This window comes from Tamandua tetradactyla, chromosome 1, assembly GCF_023851605.1.
Source record: "Tamandua tetradactyla isolate mTamTet1 chromosome 1, mTamTet1.pri, whole genome shotgun sequence".
NCBI lineage: Eukaryota > Metazoa > Chordata > Mammalia > Pilosa > Myrmecophagidae > Tamandua > Tamandua tetradactyla.
Genome location: NC_135327.1, coordinates 61,395,306 through 61,419,690, shown reverse-complemented (window position 1 = coordinate 61,419,690; position 24,385 = coordinate 61,395,306). Strand labels below are relative to the sequence as shown.

Here is a 24,385-nt window from a genome sequence, read left to right as displayed (position 1 = left end):
GCGCTTGTCGCGTCTCAGTTTATCCCATTGACCACGAAATGCCTCCCCCCCAGCATAACTGGCCACTTGACACTGGAGGCCGGCCTTACGGATCAGCGCTGGATCCCCCGATCCGGCCAGAGCAAGCCGGGTCAGATGGGCCCCATCACCCCCTCTTTGCCTCAGTCCCCCGGGGCCCGCCCCCTCCCCGTCGCGGAGCGAATGCAGGAATACCGCGAGAGTTCGCCCCCTCCCCCCCACAGTAAAACTGTCAAAGGTGGGAGGGGCGGGAGCGCGCATGTGCGCAGCGCGGCGCGCAGCTTGCGCCGCCCGCACCCCGCGCCCCGCGTCCCCGCGCCCCCCGCACCCCCCGCGCACCGCGCCCTGTGCCCCGGGCCCGCGGTCCCGCTGGGCCGCCGCAGGTAAGCGCCCCGGCACGCGCCCCCGCGCCCCGACTGCGCCCCGACCCCGAGCCGGCGCGCGACCCGGCGGGCCCGGAGGCCCCCGCCCGCCGCCCCCGGCCAGCGCCAGCCCCGCGCCCGCGACTCCGCGCCCCTGCGCCCCGCCGGCCTCCTGTCTCCTCCTTCTCCAGAAAAAGTCGCCATTTTGGTTCACTGCCTTCGCCTCCCCCACCCCAGCCCCGCCGCGGGCGCCAGCGACCGGCCCTTCCGGGGCCAAACCCGCACCCTGCGCCCGCCCCCGCCGCGCGCCCGGGCCGCAGGTGACAGGTGGTGACAAGGCCGGGCCTCCAGGGCGCGCCCGCGGCCGGCCTCCCCCGCGCGCCCGGGCCTGGGCCAGGGTCCGCGGCCGAGCGGCCCGCGCCGCGCTTGGCGAGTCCGGCGGCGCGAGGGAGGGGCATCGTCGCCTGCGGATAGCACGGGCGGGGCGACTCCCGGGTGGGGACCGGAGCGGGGTGGCCCTTTCAGGTCGTGGTGCCCGAGTGAGTCATAGGCCAGGATGGGAGGAGAGGTCACTCCAGACCCCTGGACTCTCGAGCTCTCCGCCCAGGCGAGGAAGGCTTGAGAAACGGGTGCGGGCCAGTGGCCCCGCTGCTGGTGGGGAAGATTGTGTCTGTGGTGATCGCAGGCACTGCGGTCCCCTAGGAGGTGCGCTGTGTACTTTCCCAGACAAGTTTGCCTGGCTCCTCAACCCCTCACCTCCAGCAAGCCAGAGGTACAGCATCCTCCTTGGCAGTGGGCAGTGGCTGCCCTGACCCCTGGCTTCATGTGACCCTCCTGGCCCAGCAGCCTCTGTTCCCTCCCCTCTGATCTAAGTTAAGCTGCTGTGGGGGGTGGCCCAGACCTTGCTCCCTGATGCCCCCTCTCCTGTGGCCTTTGGTGTCCCGTGGGAGGAGCTGATGTGGCTGGACATCCAAATCCACATCTAGTCTCGGGGGTGGGGTCTCCTGACGTGCGCAGGACAGGCCCTGGGTGGCAGGGTGACCCTCAGCTGGTTCTGGGCCTCACCACCTGTGCTGTGACATGGTCTCCTGGAGTTGTGCTGCTGGGTCCAGAGGTGGGAGTCTCAGAGGCCTGGGGCTGAGCAGGAGCTTCCATTTGGATGGGGGTCCTGGCAGGAAATGTAGAGGTGGTCAGGCAGGACGTCGCAGCTGGCATGAGGACCAGGTACCTACTGGAGGCAGTTGAGGTGCCACCTCGGTGGCTGCCCATCTGTGTCCTGGAGAAGATTCAGAGGTGCCTGGTAGGGGAAGGTTGGCACTGCTTTCAGTTTGGGGGGAGCAAGGGGGACAGGGGCCCCATGGAGCTTTGTGGGAAGGTGTCCCTGGGAGCTGGGAACTGGGATCTAGCAGCCTTTACCGGTGTTATTATTATGCCCCAAGGGATCCTGCACATCCCACCTCTCCTGGGATGCCCAGCTCACCCCCCAGCGCTGAGTGTAGGCTATGGGGAACACAGTTCCTGGCCTACTTTGAGACTCTGTATCGGGGAACAGAGGGAGCCAGCAACAGTCAGCTAAGTCCTTCCAAGTTGATTGTGTCCCCTGGACACCATATGGGGGACCTCGGTGGGCAGAACCCCCCAAATCAGCAGTCTCCCTCCCCCACCTGGCATCTCACCCTAGGTCCTGCGGAGGTCGATGCCCACTGGCCAGGACAGGCCTTCACGAGCTGTTCACTTGCTCTGCAGAGATGACTGACCCCTTCTGTGTTGGAGGAGGCCGCCGACTTGTGGGGTCCAGCAAGAGTGGACCTGGGAGGGATGGAGGCCGGAACGAGGTCCGACTCCCTGTACTCCACAGCCCCCCGAAGCTTGGTAAGAGGAGTCAGAACCAGAGGCAGACGTAGGTGTCGGGGGACACCCTGGGGGCTCTCCTGTGGTGGGGACCTGCTTTGGAAGTAGCCAGAGGCCCTGGGTCCTTGCCCCAGGCCCTGGAGCCCCTGTGGTTGCAGAGCGAGGCTTGTGGGCCTTACCAGCCTCGTGTAGGCAGGCGATGCCATGGGAAGCACGTTCTCCAAGCTTTGGGTGTCATATGCTACAGGGCTGCCAGCGGTCCGAGGTGGGCAGCCTGTGCCTAGCCAGGCCCCACTCTGCTTTGACCCGGGGAGTCCGGCCTGCGACAGGACGGAGGGAAAGAAAAAGGGGCGGCCGAAAGCTGAGAACCAGGCCCTACGAGACATTCCCGTGAGCTCCCTGGGGGCTGAGGGGGAGCCCGCCCTGGGGATGCCTCTCACCGATGCCACCACCCCACTCTCCATACCCCTCCCCACTGGCCAGCAGCCCAGAGTTTGGGGCGTGCTTACTGGCTGGAACTGTTGGAGTGGCCAAGTGGCCTGGTGCCCCCCATCTTCCTGGGGTTGCTGTGAGGTCCTAGGGGCCTAGTCTGTGGAGTACTTAGCATACATTTGGCCCTTGGTCATGGCGCGGGTTGGGGGTTGGTTCCTACTGCAGGCCCTGGGAGGGCTCTGCTTTGGGGCCCCGGCTTGGGTCAGCAACCAGCCTTTCTCCACACCCAGCTCTCTCTGATGAACCAGTGGAAGGACGAATTCAAGGCCCACTCGAGGGTGAAGTGTCCAAACTCGGGGTGTTGGCTAGAGTTCCCCAGCATCTATGGGCTCAAGTATCACTACCAACGGTGCCAAGGGGTAAGGGCCTGGGGTTGGGGGTGAGGAGGCCATGCCCACCACTGCCCTGGCCGTCAGCTTCCTCTCCTGCCCACGGGGGGTATGCTGCCCAAGGCTGGCAGGCCCCAGCCCACACCTGCCCTTGCCGCCCAGGGCGCCATCTCAGAAAGGCTGACCTTCCCCTGCCCCTTCTGTGAGGCCGCATTCACCTCCAAAACCCAGCTGGAGAAGCATCGGATTTGGAACCACATGGACCGGCCCCTGCCTGCCCCCAAGCCTGGCCCAGTCAGCCGGCCGGTTTCCATCTCCCGCCCCGTGGGGGTCAGCAAGCCCATTGGAGTGAGCAAACCTGTTACCATCAGCAAGCCCGTGGGGGTCAGCAAGCCCATCGGCATCAGCAAGCCAGTGACACTCAGTAGGCCTGTGCCAGTCACCAGGCCCACGCCGGTCAGCAAACCTGTGCCCGTCACCAGGCCGGTGCCAGTCAGCAAACCTCTGCCAGTCACCAGGCCTGCACCAGTCAGCAAACCTGTACCGGTCAGCAAACCTGTGCCCATCACAAAGCTTGTGACAGTTACGAAGCCCGTGCCTGTCAGCAAGCCGGTGACGGTCAGCAGGCCCATTGCAGTCAGCAAGCCGGTAACGGTTAGCAGGCCCATTGCCATCAGCAGGCCCACAGCACCTTGCAAAATGGTGCTGTTGACCAAGTCTGAGAACAGAATGCCTCGTGCCATGGGGAGGAACAGCGGTAAGAAAAGGTATGGCTCTCATTCCAGGTTGGGGTGGTTTTTGGCCGCAGCCTAGGACGACAGGCCCAACACCACACCCCACCTGTCCTCACTCATTCATTCCCTGTAGGGCCGCAGATGCCCTGGATGCCTGCCCCATCCTGCCCAAGCAGGCGAGGCCTGAGAACGGGGCACAGGGCTCATCTACTTTGGGCCAGAGCTCTGGAGTCCAGCTGAGTGCAGGCCCCTTGGGCAGTACCCTCTGTCCAGGCAGCAGGGCCTCGGGAGGTCGGGAGGTGCCACAACCTGCAGGCCCCGTGTCCCCACCCGAGGAGGATCCGGAACGCACCAAGCACAGTAAGAGGCGAGCCCAGGGAACTGGGTACCGCAGGGGACAGGCCTCCAGGTAGTTATTTGACCAGAATCTTGGCCCCTACTTTCTCTCCCCCGAGTCAGGAAGGAAACAGAAAACACCCAAGAAGTTCACGGGGGAGCAGCCGTCCATTTCAGGAACCTTTGGACTCAAAGGTGAGAGCCGGCCTGCTGGGGCCTCCAGTGCCTCCATGTCCCTGCTGCCCACACTCACCTGCCCGCCTGTGTGTGCACACAGGCCTGGCCAAGGTGGAGGACAAGGCTCGCGCCCACCGGGCCAAGAAGCAGGACGCAGTGGGTGCTGAGGATGTGCGGAAAAGAGCACTGCCCACCCCCAGCCCTGCCGGCAGGGAGGCGCCGGCCCCTGTGGCCCTTCCAGCCCCAGGTGGGGGCTGCTGTGGGGTGGGAGCTGAAGACAGGCTGCCCTTGTATGTGGGGGTGGGGGGACCCGGGAGCCCTGGATGCCACGCGTGTGCCCAAGTGGTAGTCCTGAGGCCCCAGCCTGCCCACAGGTGGTCCCGAGGAGCAGTGGCAGCGGGCCATCCACGAGCGAGGGGAGGCCGTGTGCCCCACCTGCAGCGTGGTCACCCGCAAGACTCTTGTCGGGCTCAAGAAGCACATGGAGGTGTGCCAGAAGGTGCGCTGTCCCGGGGGCCTGCAGGGAGGGTGGGCTCCGGGCCAGGAGGGGCCAGCTGGGTGAGGGTGGGTTGGTGGAGAGCAGGGCAGGGGTCCAGTGAGGAAGGTGGTGAGGGGGTCAGCAGGGGTCTGGTGGGAGGGGTGGCTTGGGGGGCATCTGGGTTCTGGTGGGGGATGGCTTGGGCAGAGTGGGGCATCTATGGGGGATGGCTTGGGGGGCAATGTGGGACCAGGCCAGGCCTGATGGGCAGGGCTGTGCCTGCAGCTGCAAGATGCTCTCAAGTGCCAGCACTGCCGGAAGCAGTTCAAGTCCAAGGCTGGCCTCAACTACCACACCATGGCGGAACACAGTGCCAAGGTGGGGACCCCACCCACAGCCGACCTTTTGCCTCACCCCACCCCTCCCTGACGCGAACCTTCCTGGGGGCAGGGTTGGGGGCCCAGTGGTGGGTGCTGATACCGGGCCTACCCCCAGGTCTCTGATGCCGAGGCCTCGGAGCGCAGTGAGCAGGAGGAGAGGGAGCGGCTGCGCAGGGTACTGAAGCAGATGGGAAAGCTGCGCTGCCCTCAGGAGGTCAGTTAGCACCAGGCCTGGGAGTGGCAGGGTGTGGGGACAGGTAGGACAGTGGATAGGGGGTTGGCGTGGCCCAGGGCAGGCGCCCCCAGCCACGGACCTGACCTCTGACCCTGACCCCCAGGGCTGCGGGGCCGCCTTTTCCAGCCTCATGGGTTACCAGTACCACCAGCGGCGCTGTGGGAAGCCCCCCTGTGAGCTGGACAACCCGTCCTTTCCCTGTGTCCACTGTGGCAAGACCTACCGCTCCAAGGCTGGCCATGACTACCACGTGCGCTCGGAACACTCAGCCCCGGTGGGTGGCCACCGCACCTGCAGCCCACGTGTTCCCATGTCCCCTGCCCCTGTGTCCCACCACCCACAGGCCGTCCGTGCTTTCTCTCGCACCACTTTGGCTCCACAGGGCACATCTCATCCCCTCATGTTCCTGACCTCCAGCCCCCCGAGGAGCCCATGGACAAGCCCCCCGAGGCCGAGGAGCTGCTGGGTGTGGAACGGACCCCAAGCGGCCGCATCCGCCGGACGTCGGCCCAGGTTGCCGTGTTCCACCTGCAGGAAATCGCTGAGGATGAGCTGGCCCGGGACTGGACCAAGCGGCGGATGAAGGACGACCTTGTGCCTGAGACGGCACGGGTAGGCTGCCCCTGTCCCCTCACTCCGGGGCCTGGGGCCCTCAGCCCTCCTCTGGTCTCTGGACAGGACACACCTCAGCCCAGGCTACCCTGTGGCCCCCGCCCCGGCTCCCGCATCACTCTGGCTGCCTCCCTGGCTAGCATTGACCACCCCCCCGAGGCTCGCACTTCCCACCCATGGCCCCAGGAGGGACCTAGTCATCCCTGCTTCCGCGGGCACTTGTGGGTTTTGGTCTCCCTCAGGCGGGGCCTCTGTGGCCCCAACTCCTGGCCAGCCTGATGGCCCCATTAGCCCAGGATCCCTGGACTCACCCCGCCGGCTCTTCACAGCTCAACTACACTCGGCCGGGCCTCCCCACCCTGAACCCTCAGCTGCTGGAGGCCTGGAAGAACCAAGTCAAGGAGAAAGGCCACGTCAACTGCCCCAATGAGGTGAGCCCAGCAGAGGAGGCTGCAGCAAGCAGGCCGGGGTCGCGGTCAGGGAGCCCATCCCCAGGTCTGGGCAGCCCAGGGTCCTCTCTGGGTGGGGGTAGGTGGGGTAGGGCCCGAGGCATTTACCTTACCAGGAGGGCACCTGCCTCTTGTCTAAGACCTTGCCCCACCCAGGACTCCAAGGCCAGGTGCCCCTCCCCCCCACCTCGGGCAGGGGTACGCACCTGTTGGGGGAGGCCTGCCACCCCACAGCTGCCTCCCTGCCCTCAGTGCTGTGAAGCTATCTACTCCAGCGTGTCCGGCCTCAAGGCTCACCTCGCCAGCTGCAGCAAGGTCAGTCCCTAGGCCTGCATAGGTGTGTCCCAGCACGGAGTGCTCATCTGCCCTGCCCACCTGTGGGGGAGGAGGGAGCCACCTCCTCCAGGAGCCAGGGACTGCCAGCCCACCCCTGAGCCTTGCCTGCAGTGAGGATGGGTTTGTCCCAAACTGGCACCAGAGCCTTGTGTGTCCAGTGCCCTTACCTAGGAGCCACCTTGTTCTGGGGGTGTCCAAGGCAACCTCGTGGGCCCCTGTGGCCACAGTTCTCCGTGGCGACCCCCCACCCTCAATCACAGGGGAACACCTCAGGGTGTCGGATTGGGGGCTGGGTCTGACACCCAGGGTGCTGGACTGGCCATGCGTCCTAGGGAGACCACCTGGTGGGCAAGTACCGCTGCCTGCTGTGTCCGAAGGAGTTCAGCTCGGAGAGTGGAGTCAAGTACCACATCCTCAAGACACATGCGGAGGTATGTTTTTTGGGAGGTCAGGGATATGGACAAGGTGAGAGGAGTGGGCGGGGGCAGAGGGTGGCAGAGAGTGGGCATGGGGGTACAAGGGAATGGGGTGGCAAAGGGTACAGTGGCTAGCCTGAGCCGGGTGGGGTGGACCCTGGGGAGGGGCCTGAACCAGGGCAGGGCTGAATGAATGTCCAAAAGCGAGCCATCTGGGGCTTTCACCTGAGTGGTGGCCAGCTGCCCTACAAAGCTGAGGCCCACGGGCTTTGCACCTTCACAACTGCTTTTTATTCTCTAGAACTGGTTCCGTACCTCAGCAGACCCCCCACCCAAACACAGGAGCCAGGACTCACTGGCACCCAAGAAGGAGAAAAAGAAAAGTCTAGGGGGTGGGAAGAAGCGTGGCCGCAAGCCCAAGGAGCGGCCACCTGAGGAGCCTGTGCTCAAGCTGCCCCCCAGGCGGGACGACTGGCCCTTGGTGGGCAGAGACAAGGGGGGCCGGGGCTCCACAGGTCGGAAGGTGGGAGCCAGCAAGAGCCCTGAGAAGTGAACTGGGTGCCCAGCAGGTGGGTGGGCCTGGGCCTGGCGTGGGGGGGCATGCTGTGGCCTTCCCCTGCCTCCAGTTCCCTAGCCCTCCTCTGCCCACTCCTTTGTCTGGTGTGGGGGTGACCATCAACTCCCTCTCCCTGCAGGTGGCCTTCCCCTGCAGGGCCTTGCCCACCTGGGCTGGGGCTGCCTGGGGACTTGGCTGGAGGTGGCAGCCTGGCCCAAGAAGTGCAATAGTCTGAGGGCCTACCTGGTCCCGCGGGGATGGGAGGAGGGCTGCTAACGGGGCCTCAGTGCCAGGGAGTGGTGCCGGGGAGTCGCCGTTTGGTCCTTGCCGCCCATGCCTCTGCTGTCCCAGGCCCCTGCAGGGTCCCCACGCTGCCTCCTCCTAAGGACTGGAACGGCCTCCACCCTTGCAAGGCTTGGGGTCACAGATGCCCACGGTTCTGGGCTCTTGAGGGCACCTGAGCAGCGGGGGCATCGCCGCCTGGGCCCCACTTCCACCCCAGCACTGGAACTCCAACCCCTCACCTACCTCCCAGGACAGACCTCGTGTCTGACCAGCATTCACCCACACTCCGGCTCGCCCCTCTGCCCTCCTGCCAGTGGTTCCTCCGGCTCTGCTCTCTACCTCTAGTCCTGCATTCCCTGTCCCTGCATCCCCTGCCACTGATCCATGTCCACCCTTGTGGGAGAGGCGGCCTCTCCAGTGGAGGGGTCTCCCTGGCCCTCCCCAAAGGTGCTCCCCACTTGGGACAAGGGGAGAAGAGGGACAGGAGCAGGCTTTCAGCACTCTGGTGTGTGGTGGAGGGTAAGGGGCCACAGGGGCACTGCTGCCTCCAGTCTCACTGACACCACCAGCCTGGGCCAGGGCAAGCGGTAGGGCAGAGACAGGCTTGTCTGGCTCTGGGGTCTGCCTGGGACTGGGAGCGGTATGGGGTGCTCTCAGGCAGTTGGCGAAAGGGCCCCAGCCCCTGAGGAATTGCCTCTGCTGGAAGGCAGCTTTCCCTCCTGCCGACCTCACTGGGCCCAGTGACCAAGTTCCAGGGGCTCTCACCTCCCCACGCATACCTGCCTCTTTCTCATTGTGTGGTCATTTGATACAGGAGTGGAAGGCCAGCAAGGGGGAGGGGGCTTGACCAAGGCCCTTGCAAAGTGGCATAGCCAGGGCCCCACTGTCGCCCCTTACTGGACTCTCATGATGGTTTGATCCCCAGCTTGGGCAGGCATTGGGCAGGGCGTCCAGGGGTCCTCAGAGGAGGTGGCCTTGCAGTCTCCCATTGCCCCTCCCTGGGCCCCACCTTCTAACTATGCCATGGAAAAGAGAAGGAGGGCAGTCATAGGGGCTGGATTTGGACCGAGGCCATTCTCCTTTGCGGGGTGGGCTGCAGGCTGAGGCTTGGCCTTGCCGATCCTGGACGATGTGAATTTTGATATTTGCCCGTGTGCGTGTGACTTCTGGGTGTAGTGGATGCCAGTCTTGTTGCTGTGACAAGTAACAAACCTTTTCTTTTTTTATATTCTGTTGTTTTATATGAAAACTCACAACAATCTGACAATTTGGTGCTAAGGGTTTCCTGGTGCCAACCACAGGGCTGGGCTGGGGTGGCTCTGCTCTGTGGGCTGCCTCCTTTCCGTGTCCTGGGTAGGAAAGCCAGCTCCGGGGGGGGCTCTGGGGGTAGTGGTCCCCTGTGCACTTCCTGTCTCTGGCTTTTTCCTTTGTTCAGAAGGCACTGGCCTTCGGCAGCCTGGGCCTGGGCGGTTAGGCCAGGAGATGCAGCAGGTTCCACCTCATATGCACACCCTCGATGTGGTCAGAAAGAGGGCAGTGTGGACAGGGATGGCTCAAGGGGTATGTGAGGGAGAAGTGGGCAGGAGCTATGGAGACAGGGGATTTCTTGTGTCCCTGACTGTCGTTTATGGTGTGCGGTGGGCCAGGGGCCTGGGGTCAGTGGTGGAGCAGGCGGGAACCTCCAGGTGGTTCCATCTGCCCTTGTTACCGGGGGCGGGAGGTGGGCTTACCTCGGTACCGCTGCCAAGGACAGGCAGCTCACTCCCTCTCAGGTACTTGGCCCTTGGGGGAGGAGGGATGCTGGAGGGTGGGTTTCTAGGACACCCTAAAGTTCACAGGTAGCCCCTAGTGTGGGAGCCCCCATCTAGAGGTGCTGGGAAGAGGTGGGGTCCTGGGTAACTTGATATTAAGCACTTTAACCCCCTTCTTTGTCCTTCAAGTGGGGCTGGGGCTGCTGCTAAATGTGACTTTTTGGTTGGACCCCTATTTTACCCCCTTTCTCCACATCTCCACCCCTCCCTCCATCCCTTCCAAGGCCTTCCTGGTAGAGCTCTGGCTGGTGAGGAGCAGTGACCTGCAGACCCCTCCTCTGACTGGGTGGGCTCTGGGTGGAGTTCAGTGGGTCTGTCCAGTCCCCTGGCCCACTGGTAGCTGTAGGTCAGGTGACTGCCAGCCCCACTGACATCCTCAGCAGGAGGGGCCAGCATGACCCCTGGGACATGGTGGGTATTGGCCCTACCTGGAGGCCCAGACCTGGGCATGATGCTACAGTTGAGTCCCTTTCTGCAGATCTACCTCTGGCCCACCCCATTCCTCTCGTCCTGAGAACAGGAAAAGAGCCCACTGCCTACACACAGAATGCGGGGCCGACTCAAGGGACTGACACTTCACACAAAATAGGATGCACTTTATTCTTGTGCACAGGCAGATGAGGGTGCCTCCTGGTGTGATCTTTGGCCCTCCCCACCATAGCCTTCCTGCTGTCCGTCTAAACCTGGAGAGTAAACCATGGTTTGGACTGAAAAGAGCCAGTGCCCTGGCTTCGTGGATGGGTGGGCTGCTGCTGTGTGACCCCACTTATTGGCCCCAGTTGTTTTGCACTGGAGGCTTGGAGGGCCAGCCAGTCACTTCTTTGGCCTAGTGGTCACACATCTTATCCTTTGGGTTTCTTGGCTTGGAATTTTTAATGCCAGTTCTCAGTACATAAGTGCATTTTGAAAGAGATTCCAGCTATCACTTGTAACCATATATATACATATATATTCTATCTACAAAGTGTTTATTTGCAAGATGTTTTGATGGTGAGCTAGGGCCCTGCCCACCTTGTGAACCTCTGTCCCTGGTCCACGTCCCTGCCCTGCCCCCAGCCTGGAGCGGGTACGGGGGTGGGTCATCACCTGTATGTATTAAGAATGACTGTATCAAATAAATGTTTATTGATCTTTTTTTCCAGGGTTTGCATGTGGCTGAGTTTGTGGTACAGTGCGGGTAGGGGCCGCTTCCAAGCGGTACAGTCCAAGCGGGATACCTGGCCGGGCGTGCACGGCCTGCAGGGCCTGGCCGTCCGTGGGCGCGCGCCGGGCGCGCGCCGGAACCACAGCTCCCGGCGGCCCCTGCGCGCGGCGCCCGCTAGGCCCGGAGCGCCATGGCGGCTCCCCCGCGCTCCGCGGCCGCCGCCCCCTCGTCCCCGCCGTCCCCGGCCCGGGACGCGCCTGAGCCGCCGGACCGGCAGCTGGGCAAAAGCGAGGCAGTGTTGGAGGACCGGTAGGCGGTGGCGTGCCCTAGGAGGGCTGGGGGCGCGCGGGGAAGGGGATGGCTGCAGCCGCAGCAGCCACGTGGGCCGGAGCCACGTCTCGCTTGGTAGGCCCGGCCCACGCCTGCGAGTCAGGACAGGGAGGTGGTCCTCTCTGTGCCTAGGGTGGCTTCACTGTACACCCCCCCCCACACACACACACACACCTGCGGAAGCACTGTGCGGTCGGCAGCCTTGGGGCCCAGCTTCCTGGGGGGAGGGGCTCCCTGGGCTGCGAGGGACGGTGAGGCCTGTGGCAGGGACGTGACTGTGGACCTTGCCCAAGCACCCAGTTGACGTCGGCCCCCCCAGAATGGGTGAAGGCTTGGTGGACCGACCCTATTTCTGCCTCTCAAGACTGCTCACAGTTTTAGTCCCAAGTGGACAGGGTATCGGTCTGCAAGTCCCCCGGGGTAGTGTGTATCTGTTGGACACCCCAGTACTGCAGCTGATCAGTCTTCTGGGATCTGCTTAGGCCCCTGCCCCTGCCTACCTTTACCTCCTTTGTAAGGTAAACCCCACCACTCACCACTCTGGGAGCCACACGGTGCAGTGCCTTCAGACTGCCCGCCAGGCTCTGCAGGGGCTTGAAGAACATGAAAGGGGCCATTGTGGGGTGCAGCAAAGGCACCAGCCTGCTCTGACCAGGATTAGTCATCCTGGAGGTACCTTGTGGAGGAGGAAATGACTAACAGGAAGGATCCTTGAGCCTTTGAAGCTTTGGCGACCAGGGACCTCCGAGTCCGAGGGAGAGGAGTGGGGTGAGGGTGCCTTGGCAGGAAAGCACCTCCCTGCTCTGAGGGAGCAAGGTCGGTGTTCCCAGCCCCAGTCCTTCCCAGCGGTGGTGACAGGAACCTGCCTGGGGCCACAGAGAGAACTCGGTCTCCCTTTTAATAGTAGGCAGTGGGAGAGCAGGAGCCTGTGACCCCTGGTTGGTTTTGAAAGTTGGTTTATTTAACCGAAGATCAGAAAAGGGAAGGCAGGAACTGGGGAGGCTGTTGGGAAAAGCATTCCATAATTGGAGGCTGTTGGGAAAAGCATTCCAAATTCCATAATTTGACCACACAGATTAGTGGCCCCCGTGGGGCTCCGGTGCAAGGGGTGATGCCCTCCTGCGGTGGGAGGCAAGGACCATGTTGACCTGGCCTGGGGACACAGAGGAGGAAGAGGCAGCCCAGAAGCCAGGGCAGTTTTCTTCCTAGAAAGCCCCCTTGATCTTACTGGAGGCCTTGTCTGCGGCCTTCTGAGCCTAGGCCAGGCATTCTTTACTGGCCTCATGGCTGTTGGTGGTGGAATCTGCCCACCCCTGCAGTGTCACTCCTTGAAGGAACCTTGTTGGTCCTGCTTGTAACTCTTGCTAGTGCTCTCCCCATACTGGGAACTCCCCGTAGAGTCCTCCATAGATAAGTGCATCTGAGTGACTCCTTTGTAAGGTAAACCCCACCACTCACCAAAGAAGAGAGCTGGGGCTGTGGGTGTGGAGCCAGGCTGGCTGGGACCTGCCCTGAGCTGTGGGAAGGAGGAGACTGCTGGGGGTGCAGTTGTTTTGGAGAGTTCCAGGGTGGTGGGGGCAGGCCAGTACAGAGTCCCTGATACCTATTTCAGTCCCTTTAGTGTGCCCCCCCCAAAACCCCAGGGGCCCTGCAGCTCAAGGGCATCTCTGAACTGCAGCACATGTGGGAGCCCTGGGGCCAGCACCTCTCTTCTCTGCTCTTATTTTCTCATTTAGCAAAACTCCATTAGATTTGGGTGATACACCTGCCAAGGGGGGCCCTTGGTCTGCTATGGGGAACGAGGCTAGGCGGTGGTTTTCTGTCCCTACCAAGCTGGGGTGGGGTGCGGTCCACGGCTAATGGGTGGGGCCTTAGGAGGCTGTACATAAGAGCTGGGGTGGTACCACCGCTGCAGCCCTTTTTTTGTTTGTATATTATAAGCACTTTCTTATGGAATTATATCGGTTTCAACATCCCATAAAACACCAAAACAGTCTTATCATTAGATGCTATCTGTAGTGTTTTTGGCATTGCAGATGGTACAGTGGAGACAGTCCTGTTTCTAAGTCTGCCGTCACCAAGCACACTGCAGCCAAGGCCCCGAGGCCCACAGGACTGGCCTGTCCGGCAGCTGCTGATGCTCTCCCTGTTAGGCTGGGTTGCGGTTCTGAGCCCAGTCTGACTGTGCTGCTGCCACAAGTGGGATGGCCAGGCCAGGGGAAGGGACACTGTGAAGGTGACAGACAACCTCGACCTTGAAATGGGGGTCTGGTCTCCTAAGCTAGAGCATGGCCACTGGATGGATGCCTGCTGGTCCACTCCACCTGGGGGCTCTCTGACACCTTGTAGGCACACAGTAGACTGAGAGGCTTCAGCCAAAGGGGATCAGGGCATGTTGAGCCTGGGAGGCCAGTGCAGGGGGCACCTGTGCAGTTATCCCACTCGGCTCTGCTGAGGCCCCAGCACTGAAGGGGCTGCGCAGGGGTGCTGAGCCCACCCTGGTGAGAGCAGCTTGTCAGGGCCCATGCTGCTTTGTCCAGGTGGGTCTAAAACCTGGTCTCTCGCCCATGGTCCGCATCCAGTGAGGGTACCCAGGGTGCACACTGCGGCTTAGCACAGCCAGGCTGGTAAGGAGCCCAGCCCCTGCCCCCTCGGCACAGGCCAGGCTACGGAGGACCTGCCCAGGGATAGAGGGGCAGTGCTCTGTATTTGCAAGCGTACAGGCCATTCCTGCCTCCAGGTGTCCCCAGAGGGCACACAGTTACCTGGGCAGCCAAGAGAGGCTGCCATGGCAGCAGGGAACCAGAGGGTGCTTGCCAGCGAGGGAGGCTTCTGGGATGGGCATTCCTTGCAGGCATACCCTGAATCCTGCCAGGCTGTTTCTTTATGTAGAAAGCCACCTGGCAGCGAGGGGTCCAGGCAGGAGGGCTGAATAGGGGGAAGTGGCCTGGGCCAGCTGGGGTGCTTAACAGTTCAAATCCTTTTAAAGACTTCAGTGTAGAGATCGTGAGTGGACCCACCCTGGACAAGGGTCCAAACCTATTTCATTGGGGTGAGAAGTGCTGCCACGGAGGGACATGGCTGCACCCCAGATGAAGGCTGAGTAGGAGCGGAGAGGTGACCTGCGGGTGGGGGCAGGGCAGTTATTCTTAGCCGTGGCAAGTATAGAGTTTCAGATTTGTTTATGCCTGTCAGAGGCACCTTGGAGCCCACTTAAGCACCAACCAGGTTGGCAGGGCTGGGAGGGTGAGCCAGACAGGCAAGGGTCCAGAGCTGTCTCCAGGGGCTGGGCGAGGGTGCAGGCAGTGCCCGGGAGAGGCGCGTGGGCAATCACCACTGGCCAGCTTGGGTGCTAACCTGGCCACCCTCTCCAGCAGAGCCGCAGCTATTAATATCGGGTGCGCAAACACCCTCCGCCACTGATCCTCTTAGAGCGCACCCTAGGCTGGGGCACCCCTGCAGGACCGTGGGCGGCCTCTGCCAGCCTCTGCCTGGCCACCCCCAGGCGGCAGGAGTAGGCTCTCATGGAGGGCAGCTCCGGGGGCCAGTGCTCCTGAGCTCTCCTGGGAAACGCGGGAGTCCCAGAGAAAGTGTGTAAGGCCCACAGGCTCGCCACCAGCCCCCCAGCCCCGGACGCACACCCCTTGGAAGCACCTTGTGGCTCCGAACCCGGTGCCCACTGGACCCCACACACGCTCCTCAGCCATGAGCAGCCCCTCTGCTTACCCTGGCATCAGGATCTCAGGGTGCTGGGCCCTGGGTGCGGAAGGCAGGTGAGTCTCTGGCCTGTTGACCTGCGCTTGTGGCCAGGGAGCTGGCTTCCAGCTACTCCCTGGCCCTGATGGCCCCTGCGCTGGGGGTCTGGATCTCAGGAAGCACTTGGGGTGGGAGCTCGGGTGTGGGGTGGAGCAGGGCGCAGGCACCCGGCTTTGCTGGGGCTCTCAGTGATAGTCAGGTCTTGGGTTGAAACAGATTATTTTCATCACAAAAGAAGCATCCTTTTCCACCATGGAATGGGAAATGAGGTCTTTTGTGCAACTTTTGCCATCACCAGGAATCTTTTTTGTGAGACCTGAGTAGGGTGAGGCTTGTCATGAGGCCCTGGGGACTCCAGTTCAGCTCCTGCAGGCAGACGGGAAGCAAGCTGAGCTGGGCTGTGGGCGCTAGAGTGATGCTGTCCAGGCCAAGTCCTTTTTGGCCTCTTTGTGATCCGCCCCCCCCCCCCCCCCCCCCAGCCTGTAGAGTTTTTCCTGTGAAAGGTTTCTGTACAGCTGGCTATCGGCAGCACATGCCGTGAAAGGGGCTCCACAGTGGTCATTTCAGTGGAAAAAAAGTCACAGATGACAGGCCCAGCAGACTATAGGGTAAAAATGGGAGCAGGACCCGGGAGCAGGCCAGGAGCTTTTTGCTAAGTGACCGCGTCATGCTTGGGCACAGCCCCACTGTAGCCTGCACATGGTCACCGCATAGTACTGTCCGGGGCCCGTTCCTCTGCTGTCAGCTCTTTGGTGGAGAGTTTGCTCTGAGCTGAGTATCAAGTTGAGGTCGACATGCCCTGTGGTGTGAGCTTGGGCAAAGGAGGGGCTTGCCCTGGCCCTGAGCTCTCCAAGGTTGCAGGCCCCCCCTGCTCTGCTGTGGCTCCCTGGCACTCAGGTTGCTTGCCTTTTGTCTGTCTGCCTGGGTGCCCTGGTGAGCAGCCTGCCTCTGCCACGTCCCTTCTCCCTCCGAGGCTGAGAGCTGTTTGGGCTGGACAGAAAGAAAGGCCTGCTTGGAGGCCTCGCTCAGCCACACGACTATGTACAGGGGAGCCCTGTCCCTGCCATTGCCCTCAGGCCCCTGCTGCGTGTGCCTGCCCCCACCCCCACAGCTGGCATCACTGCTTCCCATAGCGCTGTCTGCTCAGCCCCACTACGACGTCAGCTGCCAGCTCAGCAGCCAGACACTGGTTAGTTGCTGTCTCCAGGGCCTCTGGGGCGGCGCGAGCATGCAGACTGGCTGATTGCTCCAGACACTCCCTTGTGGCCGAGAAGCGGGAGGCCCCTGCCCCTTGTCTCTGGGGACAGGAGCAGACTGTTTTCCTTGTCAGATACAGACAAATGGCTTTGCTGCTTAGACTTGTACCCGATTCTATTGTCTTGGCCCTTGAGCGCTGCCAATAAGAACTGTCACGTGTTCACATCAGCTTTAGCTAATTCCTCCACGGCCCTCTGCACTCCCCACATGCTGTGCACATGTACACACCTTCTCCAGGTTCTCAGCATTGCTGGGTGCTCTGAGAGGACCACACAGCTGGAAACCTCAGGGCTCCTGAGGTAGAGATACACATCCCCACAGTAGCGGAAACTGGGGTCCTCAGGAGGCCCTGCCCTGTGTCCCCACGGGCTGTTTCCCAAGGTCAGGTGCCTACAATGTGGGCAACTCTGCAACCCTGGCTGAGCGATACCACAGGATGACAAACCCAGACTCAATGGAGGTCCCCAGGTCAGTCTCCGGGGATAGCTCTCCGGCACATCTGCTCCTCGCTGTTTCTGTGCACATGCAGCCATACCCATGTGTCTGTATTCACGGGAACACCGGGGTGGTCGCCATTTGCCTGCCTTTACATCAACAGAACCACATGTCTGTGCAGCGTGCTTCCTCACCTCACCATGTCAGTGCGCAGGTCCCCCTGGCCTGGCTCGGGGCTCCATGGGGGGCTTGGTGACTGAAACACTGCAGGCTGTGGGTAGTGCCTCCTGCCTGGTATCTGCTGCGACTGCCTGGCTGGTCAGCGGTCGTACTTCTGCACAGCTCCCCACACAGTGATCCACTGGGCCTCCCAGGCAGGAGCCACCACCACTAGGTCAGTCTCTCCTCAGTAGTGGCCACCTACCTACCACCTACTGCCCAGCCATCTGCAAACAGGTACCGACACAGCTGTGCAGCCCAGAGGCCAAGCAGGTAGCAGCAGCTCCTGACTGTCCACTGGTCAGCCAGAGCTAGCCTTCTGAATCAACTGTCTCTCCCCCAAACCTGCCTCCTGCTGGGGGTTCAAGGCCTGGGGCCAGTTGATAATTGCAACCCTTTTTGTAATAAAAACCAAGAGAAAAATCAGCAGGGATCTTTACCATGACCCCTGCAGGTGGACCGAGGCAAAAGTGGGCTCTGCTCGCCACCATCTTTGGGGGCTTCCCCAGTGGGCACTGTGAAACAGGCTGGGCTGTGGGCAGGATTGAGGTGTGGGCTCTCCAGGCAGCAAGGAGAGGTGTTTGCAAGGCCCAGGAGGGATCACAGACAGAAGGGGTTTCCAGAGGTCTCCCTGCTCAGGTATCCCCTCTTGCCCTCTGTCCTGTGCTCTGATGACCAGTGAGGCCAAGCCACAGCATCCCTCTGCTTGGAGCCTGCCCATCCCCTGTAGGCAGACCTGGTCCCTGACTGAGCCCTTTTGGGAGCCCCTGCCACCCTGCGTGTGTATAGGCCTGGGTCACATGTCTGGGCCTCAGCCTTCTGTGAATCGGGTTTCATGCTGGGGGTACTGCTGTGAGGTTGGACCCCCCAAGGCTCCACTGGGGGGCTCACTGGCCTGGCAGAGCCACATCCTGGGGGGCCCCCACTGCAGCTGAGCCTTGGGGTCGGGGGGGTGGTGTGGGGCTTGGCCGTGGGGGCCCCATGCCCTGGCTGAGCCTAGGGTGACCCTCTCTGCAGCAGCTGCGCTGAGTCCCTGGACAGGCTGCTCCCCTCTGTGGGTGCAGGGCGCGCACCCCGGAAGCGTACTACGAGCCAGTGTAAGTCAGAGCCGCCGCTGCTGCGGACCAGCAAGCGCACCATCTACACAGCAGGGCGGCCGCCCTGGTACAACGAGCACGGCACGCAGTCCAAGGAGGCCTTCGCCATTGGTGCGGGGCCTGAGCCACTGTAGGGTGGGGGATGCAGGGCGTGGGGCCCAGGCCAGTGCAGGGTGGGGTGCCCAGGGCCTGGGGCTCTCAGCCAAGCCTTTGTTTCCACCCTCCGCAGGCTTGGGAGGCGGCAGTGCCTCCGGGAAGACCACAGTGGCCAGGATGATCATTGAGGCGCTAGATGTGCCCTGGGTGGTCCTGCTGTCTATGGACTCCTTCTATAAGGTGGGCTCTGCCCCAGGTGTTCTGTTCCTGCAGGGCTTCACCAGGGCCTCCCCTGGCCCTCAAGCCTGCTGTTGAGCAACTGCCCCACACCCACTGCCCACTGCCCCCAGGTGCTGACCCAGCAGCAGCAGGAGCAGGCCGCCCACAACAACTTCAACTTCGACCACCCTGACGCCTTTGACTTCGACCTCATCATCGCCACCCTTAAGAAGCTGAAGCAGGGCAAGAGCGTGCAGGTGCCCGTCTACGACTTCACCACCCACAGCCGCAAGAGGGACTGGGTAGGTGGCAGCCACACGCAGGCTGGGGCCCCCAATGCACCCTGCCGGGCCCACGCAGCTCCATGGTCTCCTGCAGAAAACGCTCTATGGTGCTAACGTCATCATCTTCGAAGGCATCATGGCCTTTGCAGACAAGACGCTGCTGGAGGTGAGTTGGGGGCTCAGGCATGCCCCCACATGACTCCCCAGACCCGGCTAGACCTGCCCTGCTCCATGGAGTCCCCATGGGAGGGCAGGTGAGGCCCTGGGATTGGAGCCCCTCCTGCAGCCTGGTGGGTGCTCTGCATCCCCTGCAGGGGTTTCGAGGGGCACCTTCTTGTCGAGCCTAGGCATGGGAGCCCACTAGGTGCTGACCCGGACCCCATGGAGCTCTGAGGCTGACGTGAGGTGGGGGCCCCAGCTCTACCATCTTGGCATGGCTCCCCCTTTCTAGTGCGTGTGCCTGGCAGAGACCCCAGCCCCAGGCTCACCCCCTGCAAGGACCTGGGAGGGGCTCAGCTCCTGCACGCCCTTGTCATTGTCACAGCTGCTGGACATGAAGATCTTCGTGGATACAGACTCAGACGTCCGCCTGGTGCGGCGGCTGCGGCGGGACATCGGCGAGCGGGGTCGTGACATCGAGGGTGTCATCAAGCAATACAACAAGTTCGTCAAGCCAGCCTTTGACCAGTACATCCAGCCCACCATGCGGCTGGCCGACATCGTGGTGCCCCGGGGTGCGTGGCGAGTGGGAGGGTGCATGGGAACGTGGGGAGAGGGGGCGTGGGGACACGGGAGGGGCAGGCCGTGCGAGTGGCAGCCCTGTTGCCCTCACCCCCATGCCGACCCCCACCCCCAGGGAGCGGAAATACAGTGGCCATCGACCTGATCGTGCAGCATGTGCACAGCCAGCTGGAGGAGGTGAGGACCCAGCTGCCCGCAGTACCCCCTGCTCGCTGCCGTGCTTCTTGTGTTGTCATCACAGCCCTCGGGCCCGTCCCACACCCCACCCTGCCTTCTGAACCAATGCACCCCCGACTGCCCTGGCCCTGGGCTTCCTGCAGGGTGGAGGGGCACTCGGTCCCCTAGGCAACTGGGCACCAAACTGCAGCTGGCTAGGGGCTTGGGCCTGGCTTCCTTCCCAGCCAGTAGCCTAGCCAGGCCGACCCTGGGGCTGTGGGGGGCTCAGTGCTAAGGCACAGGGGCCAGGCCACCCTGGGAGTGAAGCAAGCCTGGGTGTCCCGGCCCCACTCAGCCCTGGCTCTGGGCTTACCGGGAGCTGGCAGCCCCAGCCACAACCAGGCTCCCAGGGTCATGTAGACAGTGTGCCCCTCCCAAGCCGGGCCCTCTCCTGTGGGCTCTGGGCTGCGCAGCCGCCACTGACACCACCCCCTTCGTTCCCTTGTCTGCCCACATCGCTGCCACAGCGGGAGCTCAGCGTCAGGTAAGGCTCTCCTGTCCGCACTGTCCACCCAGAGGGAGGGGTTTCCATGCCCAGGCCAGAAGGGCACTCTCCCCTGAGGCCCCGCTCCCCACAACGTCCTCATGAGAGGTACCAGGCCTGCTGCCCACCCCAGCCACAGAAGACCAAGTGGAGAGGCTGAGGGCCTCACCCAGGGCCGCACAGCTTCACCCTCAGCATCCAGCCTGGAGGCTGCTGCACTGTGGGTGCTGGATCTCCTCCACCAGTACCGCCAGGGCCTTGGGGCGTTGGCCACAGATGTCCCGGCTGTCAGCGGGCCTGCTACCGCCTTCCCAGCCCACTGATCCCCAGGACCCAGGACCCAGGACCCCAGAACCCCATGTCCCAGGCCTCTGGGCCCCCAGGTCTCTGCCTCTTCTCTGGGGACAGCTGTACAGTGACAGTCAACTACGGGGCTTCCGCCTGGGACCCCACCTGCAGTGGGGGGGGTGGCCAGGAGCCGGTGGCAACACCTGTGTCCTGGGCTGTACCCCGACCTGTCCATGAGAGTGTCCGGTCTGTGATTGGAGCTCTTGCTGAGGTGGCAGTGCCCTGCTCTGCTCTGGCTTCTGGGCTCATGCCACATGTTGGAAATGCCTCCAGCCCTAGGTCTGCTGCCCCTGCCTCCCCCCAGCTTCCATCTGCTGTCCTTGCATGTGCCTCTGCCTGGCTCTCACCAAGGCCAGGTACTGAAACCTTGCCATTTCGGGCTTCTTTTGAAGACTCTGTTCAGAGAAATCAAACAAAAAGTTTGTAGGGCGTCCAGCTACCTTCTCTCTCTGGTCAGCCACACAGGAAGTGGCAGCTGGGGCCTCGCTCACTTTCTTCAGATACTGACATGAGCTGGGGCTTGTGCCTGTGCTCAGGCTCCGCCCAGTGTCCCCAATGGCCACAGGCTCCCGGCCATCTTCTCTGCCACAGGCCAGCAGGCCAGCACTCTGCTAGCTCCACAGGGACCACCCCTCCTCTGCCCTGACTAAACCATCTTTGTTCTTTTCCTTTTCTTTATAATCCCCTCGTTTCCTGCCTTGTTCCCTCCCTGACCATAATCTCCACCTGGCGAGCAGAGGAAGCTACGCTGGGACATGTGAGGACAGAGTGCAGCCTGTGCATGGAGCTGCCTGCGCTGGGGGCCTTGCCCCCCCCTTCCCCTCCTCCCTCTGGACGCATGCCCCTGCACCCATCTTCCTACTGCTCACAGTTCTCCACCTGCCTGTGCCACTGCTTCCCTCTCCTCCTGCTCCCTCCTCCTGCCAAGTGCCCCTTTGCCTGCTCCCCCTCCTTCTGCTACCCCCTTCTGCTAAATGTCCCTGCACCCCTCCTCCTGCTCCCCCCTCCTGCTCCCCCCTCCTGCCACATCCCCCTCTTTGCATGCCCCTGCCCCCCTCTCCTACTCCCTCCTGCTGTGTGGCCCTCCCACTCTCCCTGTTCTACTGCTCCCTGCTCCAGCTCCCCTCCCTCTCCAAGTATGGGTTGCCTATCCCTTCCCAGTGCCCCTCTGCAGCACTCACCTGAACTGGCCAGGTTCTGCAGGCAGCCCTGGTGCCTGCTTTGCCCCCATCTCAAGGGGAACTGGCCAGCTGCCCTGGAAAGGGACACTGGACCTCTGACCCTGCTCCCCCCAGGGCCTGGGGTGAAGGTCTGTCTCTTCTTGGGCACTGCACACAAGGGCCCCCACCCTCTGTTCCTCACCCCCTCTGCTTCCTCTGAGCCAAGGAGCCCCAGTTTGGGAGGGGACTGGCTTCCTCCAGCCCCTATCCCTTCTGCTTCCTGCGAGTGCTCTGTTCTGTAACCTTTGCCCTGCAGCAAGGGTGTGATCCAGGGGACACATGGGGGCTTGGGCCCTCTGCCACAGGTCAGCCACAGGGAGGCAGCAGCTGCCCTGCATGTCCTGCTGTGCTGACAACTACTGCCTCCCAACGCTGCCTGATGGGCAGGCTGGGGGTGGGGGCCAAGGCTTCCAGAGCTCTGGAAGAAGACTCCCCTTCTTGAAGGCCCCAATTGGTCACTTGTGTCCCCAGGGCCGCGCTGGCCTCGGCACACCAGTGCCACCCGTTGCCGCGGACGCTGAGCGTCCTGAAGAGCACGCCGCAGGTGCGGGGCATGCATACCATCATCAGGTGAGACCCCCGCGGGTGGGGGGCGGCCCTGGGGCTCCGCTCGCGCTAAAGCCATGCACCCGCAGGGACAAGGAGACCAGCCGTGATGAGTTCATCTTCTACTCCAAGAGGCTGATGCGGCTGCTCATCGAGCACGCGCTCTCCTTCCTGCCCTTCCAGGTGCGGGTCTGCCAGATGGGGCGTGGGGGTGCGGGTGGGAGTGGGGGTCTGTTCGCGCCCGGTCTCACGGCGCCGCTCTCCGCTGTGCGCAGGACTGCGCTGTGCAGACCCCACAGGGCCAGGACTACATGGGCAAGTGCTACGCCGGGAAGCAGGTAGGTGCGGGCGGGCAGGGCAAGGCCGACTTGGGTGGGGGAGGGGCGGGAGGACCGCCGAGCCTCTTAACCCCGCATTCTCCCCCAGATCACGGGCGTGTCCATTCTGCGTGCGGGCGAGACCATGGAGCCGGCGCTGCGGGCCGTGTGCAAAGACGTGCGCATCGGCACCATTCTCATCCAGACCAACCCACTCACTGGGGAGCCGGAGGTCTGGGCCGAGGCACACTGGCGCACCGGGCGGGTCGGAGGAGAGGGCGGGGCCGAGGAGGAGGCGGGGCTGAAGCAACTTGGAAGGTTACCAGGGCACCAACCTCCCCCCATCCTCGCAGCTCCACTACCTACGGCTGCCCAAGGACATCAGCGATGACCACGTGATCCTGATGGACTGCACCGTGTCCACGGGCGCCGCGGCCATGATGGCTGTGCGCGTGCTCCTGGTGAGGGCCAGTCGGGGGTCGCAGGGCTCCAGGCTTGCATAGGGTCTCATTTGCCCCCTCCCATCCCCAGGACCATGACGTGCCTGAAGACAAGATCTTCCTGCTGTCCCTGCTCATGGCTGAGATGGGCGTCCATTCGGTGGCCTATGCATTCCCGCGCGTGAAGATCATCACCACGGCCGTGGACAAGCGTGTCAACGACCTCTTCCGCATCATCCCGGGCATCGGTGAGCTGGGGTCGGAGGCTGGGTGGGCGTAGCGCCGGGAGCGTGCTCTGCAGGGCCCCCTCTTCCTCTAGGGAACTTCGGGGATCGCTACTTTGGGACTGACACGGTCCCTGACGGCAGCGATGAGGAGGAAGTGGCCTCCACAGGCTAGGCCCAGGCGGCTTCCCTGTCCTTCCCCTCCACCCCCCCATACCACCACCCCCGCCCCCATGCCTTCTACCTCCTGGACATGGCTCTCGGGAGATGCTCACTTATTTTAATTTCTAACAGTGCTGCCGGTATATCTCAGTCTACATCTTTTATAAGATAAATAAAGTTTTAGGAATGCAGCTTGTGGTTGGTGAGTTGGGGGAGGGAGCTGGGCTTGGAGGAGGGTCACACGGGGGGCAAAGGGTTCGGTCCTTGGAGTAGTCCCACACTCTGCCCCACAGCTCGAAGGCCACCTGGGCAGGACGCGGGAAGGGGTGGGGACAGGGCCTCAGTGGGCCAGAGACCCAGCCTGTACCAGCTCCTGGACGCCGTGAAGGCAGGTTTCTGTGCTTTCTCAGGCTCCTGACCTGGGCACTGTGGCCTGGTGTCAGTGCTGCTGCACCCAGACCTGGGAACCCAGCACCCAGCCCCGTCTCCAGGCCCAGCTTTCTCACCCCGGGCCCCTTGGGTGTCACATCGCCCCCCCCTTCCCCACCAGGAACCCTGTCATGGAAAAGCCAGTCATGGGCGGGGACAGGAAGTTGCTGGGCGGGGAGCCAGGCCAAGCGCAGGCAGATAAAGGAGGAAGGCTTGGCCAAGGGGCTGTCAGGCCTGGGACACAGGACCAACATAGTGCCCAGAGGTCAGTGCAGGGACTTCTCCCACCCTGGTGAGTGGACCATCTCCCATGCCTCCAGGGCCCTCCCGTCCTGTGTCCGTGTCTACCTGTGGCCAGGAGGCAGCACAGTGGTCCTGCCTGGGGCCTCCTGGGCCAGTGTTGAGCAGTGTGGCAGGGCTGTGGGATGGGATCCGGGTAGCTCAGGGACCCAGCGCCAGGCCTTCTGGCCCATCTTCCCCATGAGGAGGAGGAACAGGGCAGGGACTCCTCCACCACCAGGCACCCTCCTGAGCCCTGTTAGGTGCTGAGCCAGGCCAAATCCA

General features: G+C 62.8%; 2 protein-coding genes across 8 annotated transcripts; both read left to right on the top strand.

Annotated features, from left to right (window-relative positions):
- Positions 1–340: 340 nt before the first annotated feature.
- ZNF512B (zinc finger protein 512B) lies at positions 341–10,992 on the top strand. 4 transcript variants are annotated; one of them, XM_077117602.1, is made up of 18 exons: positions 357–401; positions 2,062–2,252; positions 2,479–2,621; positions 2,954–3,082; positions 3,215–3,819; positions 3,920–4,146; positions 4,246–4,317; positions 4,400–4,546; positions 4,674–4,798; positions 5,063–5,155; positions 5,273–5,371; positions 5,496–5,666; positions 5,810–6,004; positions 6,334–6,435; positions 6,706–6,768; positions 7,122–7,220; positions 7,507–7,728; positions 10,336–10,992. In XM_077117602.1, the coding sequence occupies exons 2-18, from the start codon at positions 2,129–2,131 to the stop codon at positions 10,369–10,371; spliced, it is 2,652 nt and encodes an 883-aa protein (XP_076973717.1). In that variant the 5' UTR covers positions 357–401; positions 2,062–2,128; the 3' UTR covers positions 10,372–10,992. The 4 variants fall into 4 exon arrangements, with proteins under 4 accessions (XP_076973729.1, XP_076973717.1, XP_076973720.1 ...); XM_077117614.1 differs by lacking the exon at positions 2,479–2,621 and having other exon boundaries at positions 341–401; positions 2,127–2,252; XM_077117605.1 differs by having other exon boundaries at positions 7,507–10,992.
- Positions 10,993–11,180: 188 nt separating this feature from the next.
- On the top strand, positions 11,181–23,612 carry UCKL1 (uridine-cytidine kinase 1 like 1). 4 transcript variants are annotated; one of them, XM_077117576.1, is made up of 15 exons: positions 11,181–11,310; positions 18,016–18,206; positions 18,325–18,431; positions 18,542–18,712; positions 18,789–18,860; positions 19,239–19,428; positions 19,551–19,612; positions 21,221–21,240; positions 22,175–22,273; positions 22,339–22,432; positions 22,525–22,587; positions 22,676–22,798; positions 22,920–23,027; positions 23,098–23,254; positions 23,326–23,612. In XM_077117576.1, exons 1-15 carry the CDS (start codon positions 11,192–11,194, stop codon positions 23,403–23,405), a joined length of 1,656 nt encoding a protein of 551 aa, XP_076973691.1. In that variant the 5' UTR covers positions 11,181–11,191; the 3' UTR covers positions 23,406–23,612. The 4 variants fall into 4 exon arrangements, with proteins under 4 accessions (XP_076973691.1, XP_076973693.1, XP_076973706.1 ...); XM_077117578.1 differs by lacking the exon at positions 21,221–21,240 and adding an exon at positions 20,119–20,135 and having other exon boundaries at positions 23,326–23,611; XM_077117591.1 differs by lacking the exon at positions 11,181–11,310 and adding an exon at positions 11,397–15,104 and having other exon boundaries at positions 18,019–18,206.
- The last annotated feature ends 773 nt before the right edge of the window (positions 23,613–24,385 follow it).

Coding starts and splice junctions, on each gene's coding strand:
- ZNF512B (XM_077117602.1), top strand. CDS start 2,129: ATGACTGACCCCTTCTGTGTTGGAGGAGGCCGCCGACTTGTGGGGTCC. Junction 2,622..2,953: donor AGGCCCTACGAGACATTCCC/GTGAGCTCCCTG, acceptor CTCCACACCCAG/CTCTCTCTGATGAACCAGTG. Junction 3,820..3,919: donor AGGAACAGCGGTAAGAAAAG/GTATGGCTCTCA, acceptor CATTCCCTGTAG/GGCCGCAGATGCCCTGGATG.
- UCKL1 (XM_077117576.1), top strand. CDS start 11,192: ATGGCGGCTCCCCCGCGCTCCGCGGCCGCCGCCCCCTCGTCCCCGCCG. Junction 18,713..18,788: donor ACAGCCGCAAGAGGGACTGG/GTAGGTGGCAGC, acceptor GGTCTCCTGCAG/AAAACGCTCTATGGTGCTAA. Junction 18,861..19,238: donor CAGACAAGACGCTGCTGGAG/GTGAGTTGGGGG, acceptor TCATTGTCACAG/CTGCTGGACATGAAGATCTT.